Source organism: Ostrinia furnacalis, unplaced genomic scaffold (genome assembly GCF_004193835.3).
Source record: "Ostrinia furnacalis isolate ACB-3 unplaced genomic scaffold, ASM419383v2 OfSCF1040, whole genome shotgun sequence".
In the NCBI taxonomy this organism is placed as follows: Eukaryota; Metazoa; Arthropoda; class Insecta; order Lepidoptera; family Crambidae; genus Ostrinia; species Ostrinia furnacalis.
In genome coordinates, this window is record NW_021131279.1 from 132,387 (window position 1) to 157,554 (window position 25,168).

At 36.6% G+C, this 25,168-nt stretch overlaps 1 protein-coding gene across 1 annotated transcript in view; it reads left to right on the forward strand.

The window, feature by feature from the left end:
• The window catches only part of LOC114350962 (glutamate receptor-interacting protein 1), a 48,799-nt gene that overhangs the window by 6,341 nt on the left and 17,290 nt on the right, over positions 1–25,168 (forward strand). Inside the window, exon 3 of the mRNA XM_028301968.1 lies at positions 20,722–20,909. Coding sequence (XP_028157769.1) covers positions 20,722–20,909 — 188 coding nt within the window. The remainder of the gene's footprint in view (positions 1–20,721; positions 20,910–25,168) is intronic.

The following is a 25,168-nucleotide window of genomic DNA, read 5'->3' on the forward strand; positions in this document are numbered from 1 at the left end:
CAAATATGAAAATATTACTTTACTTGCAATTTGCAAGCTTATGGGTCAGACTTTAAGAATAAAATTGGCTTTGTTTATTCAATAACAACTGTATAATTTATGATAAACAGGCTTCATTTTTGAAACCATTTCAAATCGGTTTTCAAAACGAATATTTACTTACTTACCGCCATCTCTTTTTCTTATAACGGTACTAGCTCTATGTATGTTCTCAGAAAAAGACCCTTACTTCCATAGGATTTAGGTATTATGTCTGTCGCACATTAAATGTATGTCTCCATAAAATATAATCTGTAGCCTAAAAGCGGCCGCCCATAAAATATTCAATGGACGTAAATGCTTCACTTAGTTTACAATAGAAAAGTTTAGTGTCAATATTTTCGTTGAGGCCATAAATCTTTATTTTCCAATCTAAGTTTATTTAGCCCGCTTCACACTTTCACGTTGGAAACAATTTGGTATACGAAAATTTTTAAAGGATCTAGAGAGAATTTTGAATTGAAGTTTTTATGATTCTTTTAAAGCAGATTTAAACTTACTGAGATGAAATTTCACAAGTTTTTTATATGATTACCTCCTTAGAATTTCGAGGTAAATAGGTAAAGTTGACAACATATCAGACTTATCAATTTTATTCCAAAATAGCACATATTCCAACCACAGAAGATGCTTCAGTCTGTACAACCAAACCTATAAATACCATGTAAAGACCAAAATTACGTCACGAAAATTCGGATGAGCTCAAAGCCCGATTCTCATTGAGACATCCCAATCAAAAGAAGCTACCGAAAGGGACTGATTCAATGAAATGCCACCCATATCGGCCTGATTTGAAATCCGGTCCTATATCAGCCACTTGAGCCCGATGTCCGAGTAAGTAATTGACGCCCTGCAGAGCGGGCCGGGTCACAACACCCTTATCAAAACTTTTGTCTGTTAGAAACTTTGGTAGCTGGGAGATACGTCAGAAGGCGCATATATCACGGCTCTACCTACATAAGTTAAGGGCACTTTTGTGGCAGCTCTGTTTTATGCCTAAATTGAAGTCACAAACAGAAATGGTAATGCCCAACTTATGGTAATCTTTTGTTCTTTCCTATTTATAGCCCTTAGGCCTCCGCTAAAATTTGCGCGGTCATAAAAAAATTCGATACTGAATCGACACCCCCGCGCTGATTTAGCGAAGACACTTTTAGTCACTAAGTATGTAGACAATTCTTTTTAAGGGAAGGTACTTAGGGGGAAAGTAGGTAAAGCTTTGTAAGTAAGTAAATTTGTTCGCCCTGGTCATTACCCACATTGCCTTCATAGAAAATTGTGTATAATTGCCTCTTACACACAGAAAATGAACATCATTTTAGAATCACCAGATCCTTTGTTCCTGTTAACACGTAATAAGCAGGCACACTAATGATAACCCTTTGTACAGCGACAGTGTATATCTATACTAAACAATTTTGTTGCAAATTCTTACTTATCACCACCACAAAAGGTTTTAAATTTCCCTTGTTGTGCCAAAATAATGAAAAGCTTCACAACAAACGACAACGCCAATGAGCAGATTATGAAAATGGCGTCCGAAATAACAGATGGTTGTATTGAACAGGAACACGTTGATTAATGCATACCCCGAGTGTCAATAATAAATCATGTAGCAACACACGACACTGTCTCATTAGAGGTAACCACATTTGACAAATTAATTCTGTTGGAGACTTTGTCACCGACATTGTTTAGGCAGCGTTAGAATATTCTAACTCGTGTTTACATCTGAGCAGTTTGTCTACGTAATGGTATAGTGACTCAGTGGAACACAATTGATGAAGAAGAACNCGAAGAATATTCAATGAGGGTTATCGTTTTAGCGCTCACCAGTTAGCGCCACTATAGAGTAAGGTCCTGTCACTTGCTAGTAGCGAAGATAGTGGCACCAACTGATGAGCGCTAAAGTGGTAGGAGGACTATCGCATTTGCACTCATCAAGATGGCGCCACTGTAGAGTAAGGTCCTGTCAATCGCCAGGGGTGCCAACTGTTAAGTATAAAAACGATAGCCCTCATTGAGAAACCTTTGTTAATGGTGCTTTTACTAAATATTTGAATACTCTGTTTTTATATGTTTTAGGCTTGCCTTAATTGCATTATGAAACAACACTCAAGTATGAATCTACAAACAAGAATAGACTCAATTGGAGTGATTAGTTTAACCAAGAAGTCCGAATAAGTTTTTAAGAACGCCTAAGAACGTAATGTTATTATACGAGTAGAGATCATTGAGTAAAATATTGCACGTATCTAAACTGCCCACCGCTTTAATCCTATTGGAAAGAATTACAATGCTATTAATTACATTAATCTTCTCACAAAGGCTATAATGAGGTTCGCATCATTTACATTTCGCTATTTATATCAACTGACCCTCGGAATCGTTGCTCTAAATCTAAACGCACCATTAGGCTCAGAGGCCCACAGTAAACCAAAGCCCGAGCAGTATCGGTCCTTCAAATAAAAAATATTGCCCATTTCGGCGCTTCGGTAATTCAATTTCCTCAGGGAATATCTGTAATATCTGTACGTAATCGAATAACGCCAGAGTTCCTCTTATATTAACGCGTATTGATTCAAAACGTGGGGCGAATCCATTAACAAGAGCTTTTTAATTCTGCGAGCTGAGTCGCACTTCCAGTATCGGCTGACCCGATTCTGGAAAACAGTTTTTACTTGATTATTTTAGATGGAAATCGGATCATTTGGGGGATTGGTGCTTGCATATTCAGATTTCAATTTCTCGATTGCACTTTTATGAGTTTGATATCATCACTGTGTTCAGTACCAAGCATCTCATTTATTATCATATTTGCTAAAGTGCAAAACGAAACCAATTTTTATTATTTCTAACTTCTTCGTCATCCAAAATACGGCATAGACTATTTCAAAAAATTGGATCACAATATTTAATAATGGTCATTTGCATTTCGATTCATGTTCGATTTTGCCGTACTCGATTTATTTCAGCCGGGCACATCACTGTTTTAATCAAGCCAGCTTCGGAAATGACCGGCTGTCTCGTAATCATGCGCTGTTTAATCGACGACGGCGAAATTTGCCTAAATTGAAATTCGCTCGTCACACGTGTTATTTTACGGCTCACAGCATGTTCATTAGTGTTTAACTTCACAAGCTCGCTGTTTAATATAATTCTTGATTGGAATATGAAATTGATGTTCTAGAAATATCTACGTGCGCCTTTGGAATATATCCGTTCGGATTCTGACGTTTAATTTATTATGTTTTAGGGATTATAGCTTTGAATATTTTGGATTTGGAGCTGTTTTACATACCAATATTTAGCAATCTCGAATCTTTGGAGTCGGATGCCAAGTAGGGCAAATATAGTGTAAAAACTAGAGATGAAACGGATAGTTGTTTGGCCGGATACCGGATACCGGATATCCGGCCAGCTGCTAGGCCGGATAGCCGGATATCCGGCGGCCGGATAGTTTGGCCCATTGTCTCGTTGCATGTCGTGACGAGTTTAGCGCCGCGCAGGTGCTTCGAACGCGACCAGTGGGTCTATTAGTAGACTAGACTAGTCAAACTTTTTGAAAATCGAATCCGTCCGAATAGAATGTCAGATTTTGCCACTTGTCTAGGGGGCAGATCAATTCGGGCGATTTCGGTTGCCATCGTGAGTGTGTTATTGAATAGCGAAAATTAAATTAGTTTACTTGCTGCATAATTTGACTGAACTGCATCATGTCATCAGACCATCACCAGTGAAAAAAAGATCGCCTATTTTATTTAGTGATAGTACAAGACTCGAGGCGTCCGAGTCCTATTTTTGAAGCCTCGAGGCGGAATGGCAAGACTCAGTGAGCTCGGTAGGCTCGGTGCCCCGAGCTTAGCCGAGCTGCGAGCTCTCTGAGCCATGGCTCGAGGCTTTAAAAGAGCTCGAGCCTTCTAAAGAGCTCGAACCTTCAAAAGAGCTCAAATCTTCGAAAAAAATAAAAAAACATCACCTACATTGATTTTTGTTATAAGATTCTTAAAATTTACTTATATTTTATTTTGTTGGGAAAAGTTATAATTCTAATCGTATGTAGTCATTATTTGATTTAATTTGTGTCCTTTTGTGAAAAACGTTTTTCAAATATGTATTTTATTGTAGGTATCAGAATTTCTGCAGTTTTATTAAATAGGACGATCTTAACACAAAAGTTAACTGGGCTTTCAAAAAAGAGCTCGAGCTCTGCGAAAGACTCCAAGCTTCATACAAACGAGGCGAGCCCCAAAAAAGGCTCGAACTCTAAAAAAGACTTCCGAGTCGTCGAGCTTCATGCAAACGAGGCGAGCCCTGTAAACGACTCTGAGCTCTCGGCAAAAGGACTCGGAAGCCTCGAGCCTTGTACATCACTAATTTTATTTGGCAATATTTCGACATTAACAGATAATAATATTTATGTATTTGTCACCTAGTGAATAGCTCAAAAAAAGAAATTAGTTTTTGAAAGGCCTTAATATTAATATGGCTTTTTTGTAAATTTTTTGACTTTAAATAAAAGCCGCCATTATTATAAGCCATTTTATTGATATTTACCTCAAAGATTAATGTACTTTATTTTATTAATAGGAAATTGTCGTAGTTGTTTTAATATCCGGTATCCAGCCGGATAGTGAGCTACTATCCGGTATCCGGCCGGATTGTAAATTTAGGCCGGATATCCGGCCTACCGGATAGTTACCGGATATCCGTTTCATCTCTAGTAAAAACATTCTCCATTTGTTCCCAATTTGATTAGAATATTAATCTAATATCCCACAACTGTNATAAAAGAGAACAACATCTTGTGTACATGCTCCTGTACAGCCAAACTTTTGAACGTTTTGATATCATAATACATATATTAATATAATTTGGCATAATAAGTTTGGAATGTTTTTTGCATAATATTACTTTTCCATGATGCCTATAACATAATGTTTTGATTTAAAGTGAAAAATAGGTTAAGGTGCGGCGGGGGTGGCCCTTGGGCCACCCCTAAGCCGCCTATTTAGTTTTATACACACAAAAATGACCTCATATTAATCACATTTACCAAATCATGCGGTAATTATTCATAATAACCGGCGATTATTCATAATTTTCACATTTATCACTTTGACCGTAACAAATATACCTCAAACGGTTATTTAGGTATTGACGTTCAAAAATCGATATTTAGAGCACTACTATCTATCTATCACATGTGAAATGTTAAAATTTACTGGTTTTTTATTTGTTCCTTTGTATTTACATAACTACCTNACAACTGTAAGTAGGCTTTATTCAACCCAGTTGTCAGAAAAGAGTATTTTCATGCTCCGGCATCTCATGAAGACTGACACCATGGTTGTTACGTCAGTTGCTACCCACTCCATGGAAGAAAATTGAAAAGGGTGCATACATTTAGAAGCTTTTACGTCCTCACTAAATATATTCTCAGCCAAGATTAAGAAACACGTAACAACAAAAAGATTGTTCACGTTTCCACGCGCTGACACAGAAACGGCGCGGTACAACCAAGGGAACACTAGCCCTTGCATACAAATTGGACGTGTAAATGTGATAACACCCTACGAGGAAACTACGCGGCGTGGAGGGAAAATGGTCTCGATATATCTATCTGTCACTTTCCCTCATCCCAGCTTTCGAGAAGAAGTAAGCGAGACAAATAGAGCTGAATCAAAATCGCTTTGCGAGAAAATCTTTGCTATGACTGCGGGAACAGTTCAAACAAATGGCTGTCATTTCAGATGGCATTCGCGATAAGATTTTCTCAAATTTTCTATTGCAACTTCAATTCTAAAACGTTAAGGGATTGAGTATATTCGGGCAATATCGTTTCGTCAAACATAGTACAATTTACATAGATGAACTTTTTGGGGATGAACATCACAAAACATTAGTTAAACGTTACTAGGAGTAGTAACAGAAAAGGTGGCATGACATAATATTTCACAAGTAAGTTCCCACTTACTGGAAATAAGTGAATTAGTTATTAGCAGCTGTAACTCTATACAAATGCAGTCGCATTATTGAACCTTGGAGGGTAATGTTACTAGAGTATCACTGACTTGATTACGCACTCGCAGTATCACAGGCTTGAAAATTGACTTCAAATATTGAATACAAAATATAATTAGAGTCAGTTTTTTTAGGGTTCCGTACCTCAAAAGGAAAAAACGGAACCCTTATAGGATCACTTTGTTGTCCGTCTGTCCGTCCGTCTGTCAAGACCCTTTTTCTCAGGAACGCGTGGAGGTATGAAGCTGAAATTTATATCAATTACTCAGNGCCTGCATTGTATGTATCTCACTTCTTCACTTCTCACAAATTCTTAACCACAGAGGAAAAGAAATAAAAAGTTTTACCGTTTCCAATATTGTTCAAAATTAAAATAACAGCGATGCTTTTCACCAAGTTTTGTAATTATTATGCTGCCACAAAGATACTATAAGTTCCGCTTCAATGTTTCCAAAGTTTTTCTTACTAACTTCAAACACCACCTGCAACAACGGTACGGTAATTTTAACCGGATCCTCTTCGTGGATTTTATTCCAGTTTCCAAGTTATAAAGAAACTTTTGTATAGGTGCACTTTGTCAGCAGAAGGATTTTAAAAAATCGAAGAAAAAATTTCGTATAAGCCAGATGCTTTTATTACTTTTTAGGAAAGGACATACTTTGTATATTGTAATTTGAAGTCCTACATACTTTGTATTTTTTACTACAACAATATTGATATAAGTAATATTAAAATTGTTTCGTTTTAACTATAAACAAAATCTAATTGCTTAATAATATTTTCATTTTAGCAACCACTGATCAATTCAATTAACTTAATCCATTCATTAATATTTGAAGCTGCGAATCAATCAGAAAGTAATTCCTAAATGAATGCGGTTACTGCGGTCAAAATCCATTTTAATAACGCCAGCGTTAAAAACGGTTATTTTAGTGAAATTGCGGAAAATTAACCAAACTCGGCGTCTTTTGCTTTACATTTTTCGCTCCAACTAGCACAGCAGTAAACATGAATATTTAAACGCAAAGCAAGCGTAATGCTTTCCAGTTTTCTATTATCCCCAAGCTTTTAAATTCCCTTTTACCTGCCTGTTTACTTGGCCCATAAAACGGGGCTGTGATGACTCGCGCTAATGTCAATTTATACGCGTCCCCTTTCTCTGGATAAATAAAAGAATTGTGCGAAAATATCTCGGGCCTTTATAACGACTGGTAATATAGGTTCCATTACGTAGAAACTGGGTTGATTAAGTTCAGATCCAGAGAACATACTGTGCAAATATTATTCGTTGTAAAAGAAGATAATCTAGCTTAATCAATGTTCAAATGATAGCCAAGGTAATAAAGTTGGAAAAGTAGCGCTAGTTGAAACCTCTCCAAGGACTTTCCTGAAATAACCAAGCGGTTTTAACACGCAATCAACTAAAAATCAACCTTTTTCTTTTCACATTATTCTGTAAATGACGTCCTGTACTTACAATTCTTATAAATAACATTTGTGTTAATCTTAACAATATAAAAAAACATTTCTGCAACAAACCAATACCTAGGTGTATTTATAGGTAAAGTGCTTTCAGTTGAGACTTTCATACTGGAACATTATGCGTTACTTAACATACTTCATCACAATGATTGGACACAAATCTAAACCTTAACTACATTTACTTATAGCCGCTTATGTGTGACATATTGAAACAATTTTGATTCACCGAAGAGACTCACGAGCCACATTTTTAACTTCAGGACTCTGCAGAATAAGTTCATTAGAGCCCTTTGATCCGATATAAGGTCTCGATCAAACATTCGATGCCCTTTCACATAGGATGTTGGAAGGATGAGTCGGTATTTAAGATCTCACTATTATTTAGTACTAGCTTTCCGCCCGCGGCTTCGCCCGCGTGGAATTTTGTCTGTCACAGAAAAACTTTATCGCGCGCGTCCCTGTTTCAAAAACCGGGATAAAAACTATCTTATGTTCTTTCCCGGGACTCAAACTATCTCTATGCCAAATTTCATCAAAATCGGTTACGAGGTTTAAGCGGGAAAGCGTAACAGACAGACAGACAGACAGACAGACAGAGTTACTTTAGCATTTATAATATTAGTTGGGATAGTTGGGATTAATGCTTTGTATGACAGAAAGTAGTAGGTAGGTACTTTGATTGACTTTAAGTGCAGTAATATTTTTTTCACGACGATGAAGCTCTTGGCCTGCATCTCACCTGATGAGAAGTGGAAACGATAAAAATAAAATTAATCGTTTTCCTGGTATTTACAAAGGTCTACTGATGACGGTAACATTTGCAATCTACACTAGCTCTTGAATTCTAAATTTTATCAGTTAGGAATTATAAAAATTCCAATTGGCATTCTAAATTCCTATAAGATTCATCATCATCTATGCCATAGGACGTCCACTGCTAAACATAGACCTCTCCCAATTCTTTCCATGTTGCCTGGTTGGTAGTGGTCCTATAAGATTAGGTACCTACCTGCTAAAGATTAAAAATACTTAAAGAATACGCCAGAACAACGTAGCTAAAGTAATAAACGTTATGTGTTTATAAGTGCTATCTGACGTTGTCTTCCTCCTATTGGCTCAACTTCGGGCTTATTACAAATCTTGGAGCACTGTCATACAATTACTTTGTTCCGCGATCAATAGAAACTTGAAAAGAACTTATTGTCGGGGAAACAAAAGTAATTTTCTTGACGCCAATCGCAAACGGCTGTCACAGTAATTAATGTTTGTAAACTGTGTTTCCCTTCAGATTTATAAATATTTTGAAACTTATCTGGCTGAAAGTAAAGAGTTTCGAGGAAAGTGACAAAATATAATAAGCGTAATTAATATTAATAGGTAAAATTATAAGGTCATTGCCAAAACTTATTCCCCCTTATTAATAAGAAGTTACACCCTAGTTGCACACTGTTTTAAAGTGTCATTTCTTCCATACTACCTAAACGTCGCTTAAAAAATTCTGTACTACATTCGTTACCTACTCTTATGCAGTAGCTCCGCCAACTGGCCAAAATGTAAACGCCAAAACAGCTGCTCGCACGTATTTTCATGGTATTTTACAGTACCTACTTTAACACATTGAATAAAATCTTAATTTAAAAGGTAACTAATTAAGTAATTCCAATAAACGTATTTTAAATCCCAACTAATATTATAAATGCGAAAGTAACTCTGTCTGTCTGTCTGTCTGTCTGTCTGTTACGCTTTCCCGCTTAAACCTCGCAACCGATTTTGATGAAATTTGGCATAGAGATAGTTTGAGTCCCGGGAAAGAACATAGGATAGTTTTTATCCCGGTTTTTGAAACAGGGACGCGCGCGATAAAGTTTTTCTGTGACAGACAAAATTCCACGCGGGCGAAGCCGCGGGCGGAAAGCTAGTAAATTATAAAGTTGCAAAGTAAAGAGGTTTGCCTTCTCAAGCAAAATGTTGGAAAAATAGCAAGCTAGTTCAATGAAACAATAGAAATGCACACTTTTTCCATTGAAACAATCCTAGCTCGAAGCTGTTTGCTCGCGCCTATAAAACGACTGTGTACCAAGTCTATGGAAAACCAGAAACAATACAGCGGCGGGTCATTGTTGCGCACAGACCACGGGAATCAAAGAAAATATTGCTTTAGTCGCAGTTTTTATTGTGTTTTGTATGTAATTTTTTATTTGTATGTACTTGTAATTTAATTCGCACTTGCTCAACACTCAGTCAACACAATTAAAGTCGAACATGTTTTAATAATTAAGTCTCTGTCATTTCTTTGACGAATAAAGAAACAATATGGATATATATACCTTATTTGTTTTATTCAAACGAGATGCCACGACCAACCAACGTTACTTAACACAAGAAGTCAAATCATTCAACTTTATGCTACGGATATTCCATAGTCAATCTCTCTATTATCAGTAGTAAAAAGTTGCATGCTCCTAACTCTTTTTGTTCTAAAAAAATAAATGGCTTTACCGGAACGAAACGTTCCAAGAAACTTGATTCTACTGCAAATCTATGATTGTCGCAAATTGCCCCCATTCCTTTTGACGTAACGAAATATTTCTTTTGGCTTTTCCTTGCTCTTTATTCCTTCTAAAGGCGGCTACAAAATCAATTTTTGCTCGATTTTACAATCACTTTTATACATATTTTATTTCGTTCATAATGTTGTTTATCCAACCTTATATTTGATTAAAACTTTGATTTGGCAACGAATCAAAATCTTTAGCAAAAATACGAGTATTTCCTGATAAGGAGATTCTGTACTACTTTGGATCTTTGACATCATGTACTAATCTAATATCCTTTTCCAAAATCCAATCGGTTTCCTTACCGAAATGTTTAAAAATCGGTCAAACATGAAATCATACACAGACAGATAAATCACATTTGTTTTAATGATATTTGTATCGATTTCATTTGACGCATTTAAGTTTTCAAAACAAATATTTATTTCACTTTCATAAATTAAACGCCCATGTATGCTCCATGAGCATTTATAATATTAGAGTCGCGGCACACCTAAGCGGGAGGCGATGGCGCGAGGCGCGCCAGTGATCCAGAACACGCGATGGGTGAGTGCGCCGCTGCTATGCGATATCGGCACATACGACATAATATACTAATATTGAGAAGACTCTTCATCAGGTCGTAGTCCACCTAGTCTTCCCGGGAAGTTCCTGAATGCGGGCAAAGCAGGATCTGTCGTTGCGGAAAACTTTTGTCCTTCAGTAGAGGTCATCGCGTCATTTCGCTGAAAAGAACGAACGAGAAGCCTATACAATGAGAAGAAACGTAACGCATCAAAGATGACGTAGCCTGACAGATTAGCTAGCTGAAGTGGCAATGGGCAGGACACATATCACAAAGAACTGACAGAAAATGGCGCAGCAAGGTTCGGAACGGAGGCAAGTGCAGCGTGTGACGGCTACTGACAAAATTGATTGATGTAGAATTACCTAATTTATTAAAGAAATTTTAAAACTAAAAAAAATCCTCATGTGGAATTTAAACCCAAGCGACTGCTCTGACCGCTATATGTTTGATGTTTTGTCGACTGTACTAATCTACTCATTGAAACTCCTTCGAGTAAAAACTGAACAAAAAAAAATACACAATAAAATAATCTTGCTAAAAAACTAGAGTCCCAGAGGATTACCCTTGGTAAACTCAGCACATTGAATCTNCTGAATCTTCGTCTCGTGTGCATGCTCTCTTCAACAGAGCTGATAGCTTTTGCGATGTTAACATGCGAGCGCCGGTATACCGATGCAAAGTTCGCTAACTAACTAGAAACAGAACTGGAAAACTGCGTCGGTTTTTCGAATGCTAACAAGTATATTTTCCAAAAAGTTTTAGTGTGAATTCGAGTACTGTTTTGATGGTAGTTTGTAACCAACATATTTTTAGTATGAGTTTTTATTTCAATTTTTCGCCGCTTGGTCACGGAAAGGGCAAAGGTCGGCCCACTGTGCGGCTCACTCATTTTTATTTCCATGCATTAGAAAATTAAAACCACTGTCCACATGGGTCTAATCCTAATTAAAAATCTTGTGTCAATTGGTGGCGCATAAATTGGTTAGATAAATTATCAGGCCTAGTGGTTGTTGCGCAAATAATTTAATAGTTGCTACTAGTTATGGTCTTGTAAAAGCTCTTTAAGAATTTGAATTGATCAATCCAAAACACTAACGGTGACTCTAGCATTACGTCCAGATAAGTGGCATAAAGTAATACCTATTTATCTCAGAATATGACAGCCTAACCGGCACCACGGTCATTTGTCAACCAAAAATTATTTTTAAATATGGCTCATTCTCCTTCGCCGCCATTAATGCGCCACGCCTCCACACGCCCTTCTCACGCGACAAAAGAGAACGAAGTTAATTCTCAGAAAATTCGCCCTTCAGAGAAATTCTAACATTTCCAACTTCTGCGAAACTGGGTGTTCCTTTTAAACGCGTATTAGTAACATTTACAACGTCCACGGCACGCTTGTTTGGGCTTCAAAGCGCATACTTTATTTCTAAGATATTAAATCAGCTGGAAACGATGCAAAATGCTGAAGGGAATTCCCTGGAGGTATTCTGCCACTTTCCTTTCACCTAAGAGGACGTTCATGCGTATGCGGAAACGGTTACGTCAAAGCTGATGTGCTCATACAATATTCTGTCTAAAAATGTGCCGTCTTTTGTTTCTGATTTTATTTCTTTCAAAAGAAAGCGGCATACTTTACTGTAAAAGTTGTGATTTGTTGTTTGGCTAGTTTTTTATAATGGTCTTAAAATCGGCTCTCTGAAAGAAGCAGTCCATATTTAGGCATAATGACGTACAAGTGACTGTTGATAATGTATGAGTTTATAACAAAAAGTAGATAGTTAAATAAAAACTTTATTATCTCACACTCCTAAAAATACTATTTAAAAAATCCTTTAAGCCGAGACAGAGTGCCCTTTCGACTCTGTTTTAGTTTAGTCAGCAACTTTACTAGAATTATTTTTAACTGAAAAGAGCTGAATCGTATTTTCTTACTTTTGTAGAAAATTAATCAAAAAGTAACATTTTAAAACTAGTTATCTTCTAAATATACAGGGTGTCCCAGAATGGGTGAATCAAACTGCTAGGGGAGGTAGCTCTACTAATGTACTATCCCTAAAAAATATGAAAAAAAAAAAATTTGACTTCGGATTTTTTTTTAAATAAGTGCTTTAAACTGGAAATCTAGTCATTATTTTCAAAAGTTTGACACCCTGTATAAAAGGAGAAACTGACTGACTGACTGACATATCAACGCACAGCCTAAACGACTAAACGTAGGCACTTGAAATTTGGAAGGGACGTAGCTTAGGTACCGTAGAGGTGCACTAAGAAAGGAATTCCCGAAATTCCCACAGGAACGGGAGTGAGCGGGAAAAAACATTTGTATGAAAAAATCTAAACCGCGTAAGATAGATGAAGATGAAGTCGCGGGCGGCCGCTAGTCTTCTAAGTATATTGGAAAGTCCATAACGTGAACTCGTGACTATTGTGACCCAGCTCTATTGTTCCACCCGGATCTATGTGGAATACTTCTGTTTCACATAGTAGACATTATGAGTATATGAATTTTGGCTTATTTAATATTATTTAAAAGTTGAATATACAATTAACAATGCTCTTACTTCTCGTCGTACGAAGACGAGTTTTTAAGTTAGTTGGAAGTTTGAAACTTCACATTAGAATAGATTAATATTGTAAGTTACTCGGGACATTTATTTTAGTTTAAACTAGCTGACCCGGCGAACTTTGTTCCGCCTTAATGGCAATAAATAAGCAGACTTTTTTTTAAATTTCGAACGGGATAAAAAGTATCCTATGTCCTTCTCCTGGCTATAAACTACCTCCCTGACAATTTTCAGCTAAATCGGTTCAGCCGTTCTTGAGTTATAAGTGGAGTAACTAACACGACTTTCTTTTATATATGTTACGGTCAAAGTGATAAATGTGAAAATTATGAATAATCGCCGGTTATTATGAATAATTACCGCATGATTTGGTAAATGTGATTAATATGAGGTCATTTATGTTTGTATAAAACTAAATAGGCGGCTTAGTTATTAGTTATTAGCAAGCTTATTTTTCACTTTAAATCAAAACATTATGTTATAGGCATCATGGAAAAGTAATATTATGCAAGAAACGTTCCAAACTCATTATGTCAAATTATATTAATATATGATGTCAAAACGTTCAAAAGTTTGGCTGTACACGAACACTTACACAAGATGTTGTTCTCTTTTATGAAATTTGTTAGTACTAAGGCTGAATTATTAAATAATCACTGTTAAATGTGATTAATTTATCACTTTTACCGCGACTGTCGGGAATTATTCATAATAACCGGTTATTATTAATAATTTTCAATTTATCACATTAACCGTAACATATATAGATTACAAACAATAACATTTGTTTGTATTATTATGCTCCAAAGTGCACATAAGTAGGTAAATAATGTTTTAAGTACCTACTTACTCCTGAACATGATTATAAAAAAATAAACACCGAGTGTTATGCTACTCGTATATTATTATGCTGTTTATTTTCAACCCAATGTTTGCTTTATTCGAGAATAATGCGAATATGCCTAAATAACTAAGCGTTTATGTTAATATTATACGAACAGTGTTATGTGTAAAAAACATTATCGATGTAATATTTTAGGCAATATGCCTTTATAATGTTTTATTGTCAAAGGACCAAACATAATTTAAGTTTTTTTCAAAAGATAAATATTATTCAAATTGTTAAATGTTAATCAAGAGTCATTAGTGAGTATTCTGAAACAAAACCCAAATAAGCAGACATCGATTAATAAACTGAAAAGGCTTATTGATGTATGTAGGTACCTACTTAGAGTTAAAATATGATTTCGTATCTATCATCACACAAATATTCCTATAAATTACATCAATTTCATGAAGCTGAATTGTACAAAACCGGATGTTGCGCGACACACTTTTAATATCAATATTTATTATTATCGATACGCAAATTTATCGATATCTTCGCAGCTCTACCACTGGTTTTCTATTACAGTGACGTTATAATTCCCGTGAAGTTTCGGCGTAGGTAAGCAACATGTAAACTATTCTCATCTGTTAAATTAACTGAGTTTCCCTGTGTTATGGAGAACATAGGCCGTCGGAGCTTAATGCTTTGTTTGCGAGTAAACACAAATTGTAACTCGAGTTATGTTGAAAATTTGGCAGCTATTTTTGTCTTATTACTGTTGTATTACATTGTTTGTCGACGAGTAGTGATGGGGTAGATAATATACGTTTAAAATATGAACTAGAAATAATAATTAAAATGGGTACATTTTATAGATAGTGTACAGACGCACAGCGGATCAATCTAAATATTGATTGTGGCAGTCATCTGTAATTACTACGAAAAAGCGCTAAATGAGTTTTTCACAGAATTGTATCTGTTACAGTTTCATGCCTTGAAATATGCAAATATCGTTATTAAGTATTTGTTTCAAAAATTAAAAACGGGCACTTTCGTTTCATATTTTCACAGCCATACTAAACACACGTTTTCAGTGTAGGTTTATATTTTTTTCTATGAGGGTGCAAAATTGAAAGTGAACCGAGATATCCTCAGTTAATAAATTGTGTCAACTATCCAACCTTCCGTCAGTTGCCAAGGAAGGACGTATTTGTAGTTTGTAATAAAAAGGGGAATGAATAAATAGAATCATAAATAATGTTCATATGATATACAGCATCACACAAATCTTCCCGACATCCATATTTGTTACATACGAGCAACATCTTTTTGTTTCTTTATTTTTGACCAGCACACGTCTTATTGGGCCAACATATGCGTGATAAACGAGTAGTAACTGCCTCTAGGGGCCATAAATACCGCCTAAGTCTGCCAACTTAGCCAATATCGAACTACACAGCTGCGTTCAAACCTTAGCGCACTTGGACAATGGTTTGAGATTGTACAGACAGCTAAACGCCATGGTATCTTATGTGGTTATCATAGGTGATATTTTGCAACTAAATGTCTAGTTTGATGCACGGTTGACTGTATCTATGACAATTTTAATCATTGGTTATAACTTTTAGCTGAGTACCTATTCTGTTTTGAATAAAACTAGAGCTTGGGTAGACCTAGGTAAATTTATTTCATGAGTTCTAAAATTTGATTGCCATGATATTATAACGGTTTAATGGTCGCTATCTCCCGGAGAAGGCATCAGGATTAAGAGAAGATTTAAGAAAAGAAAAAGTAGGTAAATCGATTTACAACAATTAGCAAACCAAATTGTAATTGAATTAATTTAAATAAACCCAACAGATGGCATCCTGTCATGAAAGAAATCCCCATCGAAATCCATATTCCATAAAAAGGACGTCAATTTTGTCCCAAATTAGAATGGTTTCCGGGAATGTTTTCCAATTTGTCTCTTCATAAGAACCTTCTTTAACAATCTTCGAATTGAAGTAACAAAGAAATTCGCCGAATTGGCCCTACCGTTCTCGAGATAAATATGAATGGTAATGAGTTACTAATAACTCATAATACCATTCATATCTATCTTACACAAAAACATTTTTGTTAAATAGCGTTATATCTCAAATTAAATATCTGAAACTTTATCAAAAATGTCCAAATCGACTACGTCTGGCAACTTGGCCAATACCAAAGTACAGCTGCTCCATTCGCAGCTTGTCGCAAAGTTGGACAATAGTTCTCGAATATTGGACAGACATTGTAATCACTGCGACTTGGTGCTTTATAGCTTTTAGACGACGAAAGCGAATTTTGAAATGAATGGAAGTTCCTGTGCTTTTAGCTTTTGAGAGAAACATAAATGATTCTCCAGAATATTGGTCCAAGCGACGTCTTTGGCTATGAGACCAAATCTATGGACAACAAAAGGTATAGCAAATAATCACCCAGCACCGACGCCAAAATCATTATTTATCTACTGAAATCTATTTAAGGCAAATCAAAATCCCTTACTTAAAAGAAGACTGATTATAAAGAAAAAGTTTCTATACCATACAAACTGAAATAGTCCTACAGTTATTCAAGCTCTTTGCTCTCCCAGAAAAGGGATATCCCGAAAATAACTCCACTAAATCAGTTTCTACTAAATCCCGAGGCGCATTCTGCCAAACACCTCGAAATAAAACCACATAGACCCCACTAAGCTGTCTAACCCACGGCATATAAAACAATCGACACTGCGAAATAGAATCGAATGATCGGTAATGGTTGCCATGGACCTTATATGCAGTGGTTCCCAAACTGGAAATACGGCCTTATAAATCTCTATATAACCAATAAACATACCTACTTACATAAGTAGATATAGGTACCTAATATAAACGCACTATTAGCTACAAAATAACTCTTAGTATAACTCACCTGCAATCACAGCTCCCGATATAGTCTTAGGTCCAGTTTTCACCAAAATGGATAGGAGATGAGTTCGAATAACCAATCAGATTTGGTTCCTTACACGTCATCTCTCCGCTTAAATTCGGTTAGGATATCTGATTGGTAATTTAAACACATCTTCATCTCCACGTTGCAAGTTGGTGGAAACTGCGCCTGATACTGACATTAACAGGTTACCAAAAAGGTTTATTACCGTTTCTGAAAAATTGGAGAAAAATTAAATAACATGTTAGGTCCTACCAAGTTGACCATTTGGTCTTTTCTGAAGTTTGATCCTTACAGTTTGAGAACTTGTTTCCTAATGTATAATTCATGTTAGTCGCCCTCAGACGTCCGTTGGTGGCCTAAAAGGGACTCAAATTGACCGTGAATCGACACTTGTCTACCTTCCATTTGCAATATTGAAACCCGATATTAATTATGGATGACAGATCTTTCTCAGATGAAGCCTACAAAAATAATTTCCGATGGGATAAAATGTTGAGGATTTGCAATATTTCTTTTCAAGGATTTAGAGTAAGATTAAAATCCAATTATGTTTATAGATTCAGTATTGTTATCCGTAAAATTTTGGATAGGTAACCGTGATTATTTTATTAAGTTAGTTTCTGTAAAGTTTTATAACCTGATTAATATCATTATACTTTTTGTCTTGAAGCTTTGATTTTACAATTACAGTTTACCTACATTATTTCAATCATAGATTTTCTCTATAATTTTTATTAGTTACCTACTACATGTTATGTAGGTATGTTTCAGCGTCTTCCTAATGTTTTAAACAATAATTAAGATAATTTTACCTTTAAATTCGTCTCATTGTAAGTTACTTTCTGCATTACCTTCCTTTATCTGAAATCAAAGGCAATTTGAACAGTTCATGCGAAATGTTAGAGAGGATATTTTTAAAAGGGAATAACTTAAGTCAGAACAAAAAGTCGGATCTGATACTGATCCTCTTAGTTAACAATGGTACACGAACCAATAAATCCACAGAGATAAGAAAGATTTGCCAATGTTCATTTACTTCTTAGATAAATAGGGAGTTTAGTCACAATTTGCAAGGATGAGGGAAGGGAGATTAGGACGGGGAGCACGGATTAAACAAAGTTGAGGCCATTTGTCCTGAGACACTCCATGAGAGAGGACCAATTTAAGGACATTATGGAAATGTAAAATAAGTTGTGTAACTCTTCCATAATAAGTAAGTATTTCAGAAATCTGGTTAATTTGCCATTAATAAACTGAAATTGAAATCTTTGTTTTGCTTATCAAACCGCAAACTTTTTACTTAGCAGAATAGGTAAAGAACGATCGCATAGTAAACTTCTTCGCGTCGTTAGGTAAGAAATGAGGAGCGTATGATACTGTTTAAATCGCATGTCAAGTTCCTACATAAAAATATTATTAAAATGTACACAGAAATTTTTATTAATCTAGTACTTACCAGCAAAAGCACAAAATTTGTAAATTCAAAAATAGTTACGAACCCGTTGCGTTCGAAAACCCTCTTCTTCCTCCTATTAATTAAAGTAACTAGTTCTTTAACATAATCTTATACGCTATTATTCATATGCATTACAAAGAGAATACATTGAAATATGGTATGTATCGAGGCTTAATACTTACCCAAGGGTTACAAGCCTTAGAGGGTTGAGCAAACTCCGTTAATGGATAAACAAACCTCTTGCTTACGTTGGTAGCTATGATAACACCTGAGGCCGTAATAATAATGTTCCAGCAACCTACAACAGTAACTATGACTAGTCTTCTTAGTCTTGAAAATGGGAAAAAATTATCATCCGTCCACCAGATTATTCACTTACAAAGATTGATTCTGGCAGTCTTTTTAAAATTTTATTTTTAAGAAAGATTTCTATTTTGGAACGTTCCGATGATGCCGACAGCAAAAGTCCTAGTCCTAGTCCTAGGCAGCCTAGTGTTTGACACAGAGGATTATTATTATTATGAAACAAATGAAATAGCAATTGATAAAAAAAGAAAGAAAGACAACGCACCCGAAATTCTAAGACCAAGACCTTTCTTTTTAACTTTTCCGTCTTCTTGATCAAAAACATCTCTAGAAAAATAGATAGACAAATTAAATAAGAAAATACGTAAACAAATAGAGTTCGTAATATCTCATAAACAATTTATGGGACTGAAGACTGTCACAAACAGTGATGAAATAGCAATCAGCTCTAGTCCTCGAGCCCGCAATAAAAACAAAAATTTGCGATCCTTAAAATCATTTTTTTCCTTTAATAAAACAAGCCTATGGTGTTTTGCTTTTACAAATAAGCTATGAAAACGTGGTTTAAAGAGTTACAGCCATGGCGACAATTCACATTTTTATAGCTATTGTTACGCTGCTGTCGACATACGGTAATTTGGCAATTGTTGAGCAAATATAATAATAATATTGTTTTATAGCCACGATGTTTTTTAACTGCTCGTATACTAAGGCTGAGTTGCACCACCTCACTTTATCAGTAACTTTAACGATAACCGGTGTTTTTTGTATGGAGTTTGACAGATTTTTGACGTTTGTCAAAGTTAAAGTAAGATGGTGCAACCCAGCCTAAGCAAATTGTTCATCCTGTTTCAATGATTCAAAATGAACTAACGATTCCTGTTCCTGTTATCAAGTAGATATTCTATTAAGTAATTCGATTGTACATACATTCTTATTAGCATGGTATCATCAAAAGAACATGAAACGCAACACTCATAGAATATAAGTTCCGTATCTTTACTACTTATTTGGACTCAGAACGGTCACCCATTCAACTCCTGTTCTTTTCTTGCTATATGTGGCGTACAATAAAGATTATCTGTCTATCCTTACGAAAATGGAAATTGCATCACTTAGCACTGCAAAAAAACCTCCCAAGTGGCAACACTTAGTGAAATATTGTGATACTGGTGCACTTACATTTAAATTACTTTGTACGTTATAAATCCTGCGCAACAGCCCTCAGGCTGTAAAAGCATGGTGTAAAGTTTAATCCGCGTCTCTAGTTTATGGTTATTGCTATAAGATGCCATCATCATGCCTCGCTATGGTGACGACTACCATGAAAACTGTTATTCCTTGAAAGCTTGCCACAATGAAATTATTACTACCACATTAAATTGTGCCAAAGGCGTTATGTGGATTTATGTCATAAACCAGGCAAGTGGCAATCAGGATCATTACTACGCATTTTACAGGCTAGACTCTTGCTTGCAGTAATACACGAGAATTCCTTTGCCATTTTCTACTAATTTCTACAAGTTTTCCACGAGAATTTTACTCCCATACCTACATCAACGGCTGTGATTGAGGAAGACAGCTAGTTTTCAGCTAAAGCGTCTACAAGAAAGGAGGCTAGACTCTCGCCATGTGACTGCTGACTCTCTTTAAAAAAAGTTTACAGAGTAGGTACTATGAGAAAGGTTCAGGATTTGCCGAGAGTGAGGCACAATCCATCAAATAGCAGACTTTTTGGGCATGTCTGTGAGACACTTCCATCCTCTTTCATCATACAGATTTCCCTTGCCATTTTCTTAAAAAAAAACTAATATTGTCCACGGAGAACATAATATTCACGGTTGAGTTTGAGAAACATGAAAAAGATTTATACCATTTTAAGCATTGTAAAAATACAAATCAACAAACCATATTCATACTTATTCTTTTGTCCACAGAGAACACATTCACGGTGGTGGTCGAGAAAGATGGTAGAGGGCTTGGCATGTCAGTCTGCGGGGGAGGGGGTCTCGTGCGCATACGCCGACTGTACCCGCCACAACCAGCGTGGCGGACTGGCATGCTGGCTCCGAGAGACCTGCTGCTGTCGGCCAATGGAGTACCCTTGGCTGGACTGAGCACTTACGTGAGTATTTGTTATTTACCTACTTAGGTATATTGTGAAGTACCTGGATACGGGCAACGTAAGTCCATTCGTTGTGGAAATCCTTGGAAGAGCCTTTTTCTTGTGTTTTTTAAAGCGATTATAAAGTAATAAAGTCTTTATTGTGTATGAACAAAAGTTATAAGGATTCTTATAAATAGGTTACAGGCATTCTTAGTTNATGAAAAAGATTTATGCATGTCCTTGCGAGAAAGGGCGTAGACGAAAAAAAAATCAAAATCAAAAATATTTATTCAGTTTAGACCACAAATAGCACTTATGACTCTCGCTCCTTGACTGTTTCCTTTACCATTTTAAGCATTGTATAAAAACAAATTACCAAATTATTCATACTCGTACATTACGATATTCTTTTGTCCACAGAGAACACATTCACGGTGGTGGTCGAGAAAGATGGTAGAGGGCTTGGCATGTCAGTCTGCGGGGGAGGGGGTCTCGTGCGCATACGCCGACTGTACCCGCCACAACCAGCGTGGCGGACTGGCATGCTGGCTCCGAGAGACCTGCTGCTGTCTGCCAATGGAGTACCCTTGGCTGGACTGAGCACTTACGTGAGTATTTGTTATTTACTTATACAGGGTGGCCAAAACAGTGAGGTCTAAAAGAAAAATTTAGATTTCTTACATCAAGGTGTACCTAAATCACCCCCATGTATGTAATACGATTATGCTTAGTTTAGGAGATAGACGGGGAACGTAAGGCCTCAGCCTCGAGTTTAGCGGGCAGCGGGGCGGGAGCGGCGGCGCCGCGGCAGCGGCAGGATCTTATGCGTGAAATCAAATAGACCGGTTCTCGAAATCAGCGGCGCGGCAGCGGCGCCGGAGCGGGCAACGAGCGGGCAGCGGCGAGGGAGCGGGTAACGAGCGGGCAGCGCGCTCCTTCTTTTGCCCACAATAAATCGAGCGTTAGGAATAAATTTGAATCGAAATAAAATTGTCGCCATTGTTCAGACATTTCGTTTGCGAATAAAAACAACTATCTCGACAACACAACCCCGAACACAACACTTCGCCACTAAAGCGCCGCGCGAGCTGCCCGCTTGTTTCGAGAACGGGTCTGCGTTGCCCGCCCCGCTCCCGCGCCGCCGCCGCCGCCACCCCGCTGCCCGCTAAGTTCGAGGCTGAGGCCTAAGACCATTCGTTGTGGAAATCCTTGGAAGAGCCTTTGTCTTGTGTTTTTTAAAGCGATTATAAAGTAATAAAGTCTTTATTGTGTATGAACAAAGGTTATAAGGATTTTTATAAATAGGTTACAGGCATCTCTTAGTTCTACCTTTTCAGGCGTATACACTATACATTATACCTAGTACATGTTTACAAGTTAATAGAGCTTTCCTTTTAGATCAAACTCTAATAATAGTTTCGAAGTTAGGATGGTTTTTAAAATCTTGCATACTATAGTCTCGTAAATAACTATTTCTAGGAAAAGATTTTCTTAGTCTTATTCTGAAACTAGTAAGTAAGTAAGGTAGTAGAACTAAAATAATTCAGAAAACTGGAGAAAATTCTACTTGTATATTTAGGTAGGTACGTTGAATGAATACACCATCCATTAATTTGCAATTTTAATAAGCACAACGAAATTTAAGCCAGAAACGTAGCCAATTTAAGAAGTTTATACAATGACTGTGGCGGTGAAGAAAGGAATATCACCTTTGCGTGACTAACTCTTTGTAAGTCAGAAGGAGGTTGCAGTCAGCGATCAATAATTACAAAGTGGAGCTCATATTGATCCTCAATTGTAATACATGTACTCACTCAGGAATCAATGACTCTACATCGTGGCATATTTATAGACATAATATTAAAGACTATTTTGCACTAAAAAAAATATGGTCTGAAGTGCTGTTGATTGGATTGAATTAAATAAAAATCCGTTAGTAACATAAGTTAGAGGTAGGAAACAAACTTGTTTATTACAAAGAAAAAACATACGTTTCGTGTTTACTTGACAAGAAAATAAAGCAGGAAATATATGAAATACAACAATATAACAATAAATCGTTGGTAACGGTTCTCATGTTGCTAATAACTCAACTAGTGAATTTATAGACTTAAACAAACATTAAATAAAACGAACAAATAATGTGACAATACAAACTGTCTTTAAAACAATGTGCTTTATCGCGTGAGTTTATTGATAGGTATAAAATAAGAGAATAATAGCTCATTTTGTCGACTTTGTGAGCTCAAAACGCCATTTTATCGCCAAATCGTGCAAAGATGTTTATTTGACCTCACGAACCCGAATTCTCCGCCGTTAACCAATTTAGACCATTCGTATTCGCGATCAAACTTCAAGTTGGGCTTTTGTTCTGTATTTCCCCCGAAGAGGCTTTTGTAAAAATCAAGGCCGATCTGTCCCCGTGTTTTTACGTGCGTGGTGTACAAACTGTCTTAGGTCAGGTTTCCACCAAAGCGTAGAGGAGAGAAATTATGTTTAAATAACCAATCAGATTTCGTTATTTCAACATCTCCTTTCCTCTCTGCTTTGCTGGAAACCGAACCTTATACAGTCACGACCGAAAGTGCAAATGACGCTTTGAGAATTTACCAAAGGCAAAGTCAAATGTGAAACAAGACCGCATCGACCCAGCTATATTTACTTGATTGTGTTTTTTATTTTGTAGCCCGCGTGATTGCTTGTCGCGTCGTTACCTTTGTCTGAGACCTCACTTTTATACACAACTGTACTTACATTTTATGTAACGCTAGCGGTGGGCGTTTTACAGTTTATTACGGTCCTCGCGTCAGAGTTTTCATAAAAACTTTTTACGTTTACAACCTAGCCTCGGACCCGGCGAAGTGCTATGACAACAAATAGCATTTTTAACATGACATAATGCTCATTTTTGTTAGACACAACATGGCGCTTCATGATAACATTGTTTCAGCAGGTAGGGTAAAAGGTCAAGTGAGGTATTTTTCGTTTAGCAACGCCCTTGAATAATAAATTAGTTTTTCTTGTTTAAAAACCCAGTGAATATGAAATGAAATTTCGATTTGGTTAGATAAAATCTGGGTATTGTGTGAAGGAACGATTCGTACGGTCATTGTAAGTCCGATGTGGCTGTTATCACGCTATTGAGAATCTAAAATCGAAAGCGTTACGTTATTATGCGTTTTTTGACCTCAGCTTCAAAGTAATTGGGCAGAACAGTGCTTTACTTTTTAGTGTTATTGCAAAAATACGATTCATATGACGCTGCAGGCGAATCACAAAAGGTCGTAAATCCTGAATCATTTAACAGCATTAACAAAACACTTCCCAAACAGGCTGGCAATTCAATATTTATAATAAACTAGCTGACCCGGCGAACTTCGTACCGCCTTAGCGTAGAGATTTTCTTAATATTTTTTTCCGTAAGAACCATCCTTGGACTTCCACAAACATTTAAAAAAAAGAATTATCGAAATCGGTTCAGCCGTTCACACGTGATGCCGTGACAACGCGAAACGGGTTTCATTTTTATATATATAGATAAATGGGCCATTACTCCAATTTGGTTTGGGGAAATTCCATTATTTCCCGTATAATTTCCCTTTGCGAGGCGCGCCGTGTACATTCAAAACTACGGGTCTACTCTGCTGTGTGGTTCCTGTATTTTCTTCTCTGTCTATCGCTTTCGCACATAAATGAATCTTGGGTCGAATGAGAGAGACCGATAGAATAGAAAATAGGGACTTCGACTTTGATAGTAGAGTCCCTGGTTCGAGTTGTTTGAAGCAAATTGGCTTTGTTCGGTATTGTTCGAGCAAATACAAATACCATCAGCTAGGGACCGATATTTTTATCAATTAACATTTTAATAAGGGAATTTTAATAACGCGCACGAACTGTAAGTGTGATGTGAAAATTAATCCATTGTTTAGTCTGCTAGATATCTGAGTACAATGTATTTGCAATTGAAAATTGACAAAACCAAGCTGGTAGAATATCAAGTGTATTCGCATGGTTTTAGAGGACGTTATTTCTGTTATTCTCATGATGTTTACTGTCCGAAACTACCAAAACCAATCTAAGTTCCACCCGTCGCAAACAACACGCGGAGTTGGCAAATATTCGCAATATCGCGCCGATCTCGATCCAATAAAGTTACCTACACTCCAGACGCAAGATTAATAGACGCGTCTTCGGTACACCAAAAAAATAGTAGGTTTCTTTCGAGCCTTTCTTGAAATAAACGCGTAGGGCTGCCGCAAGTTTTACAAGACCATGTT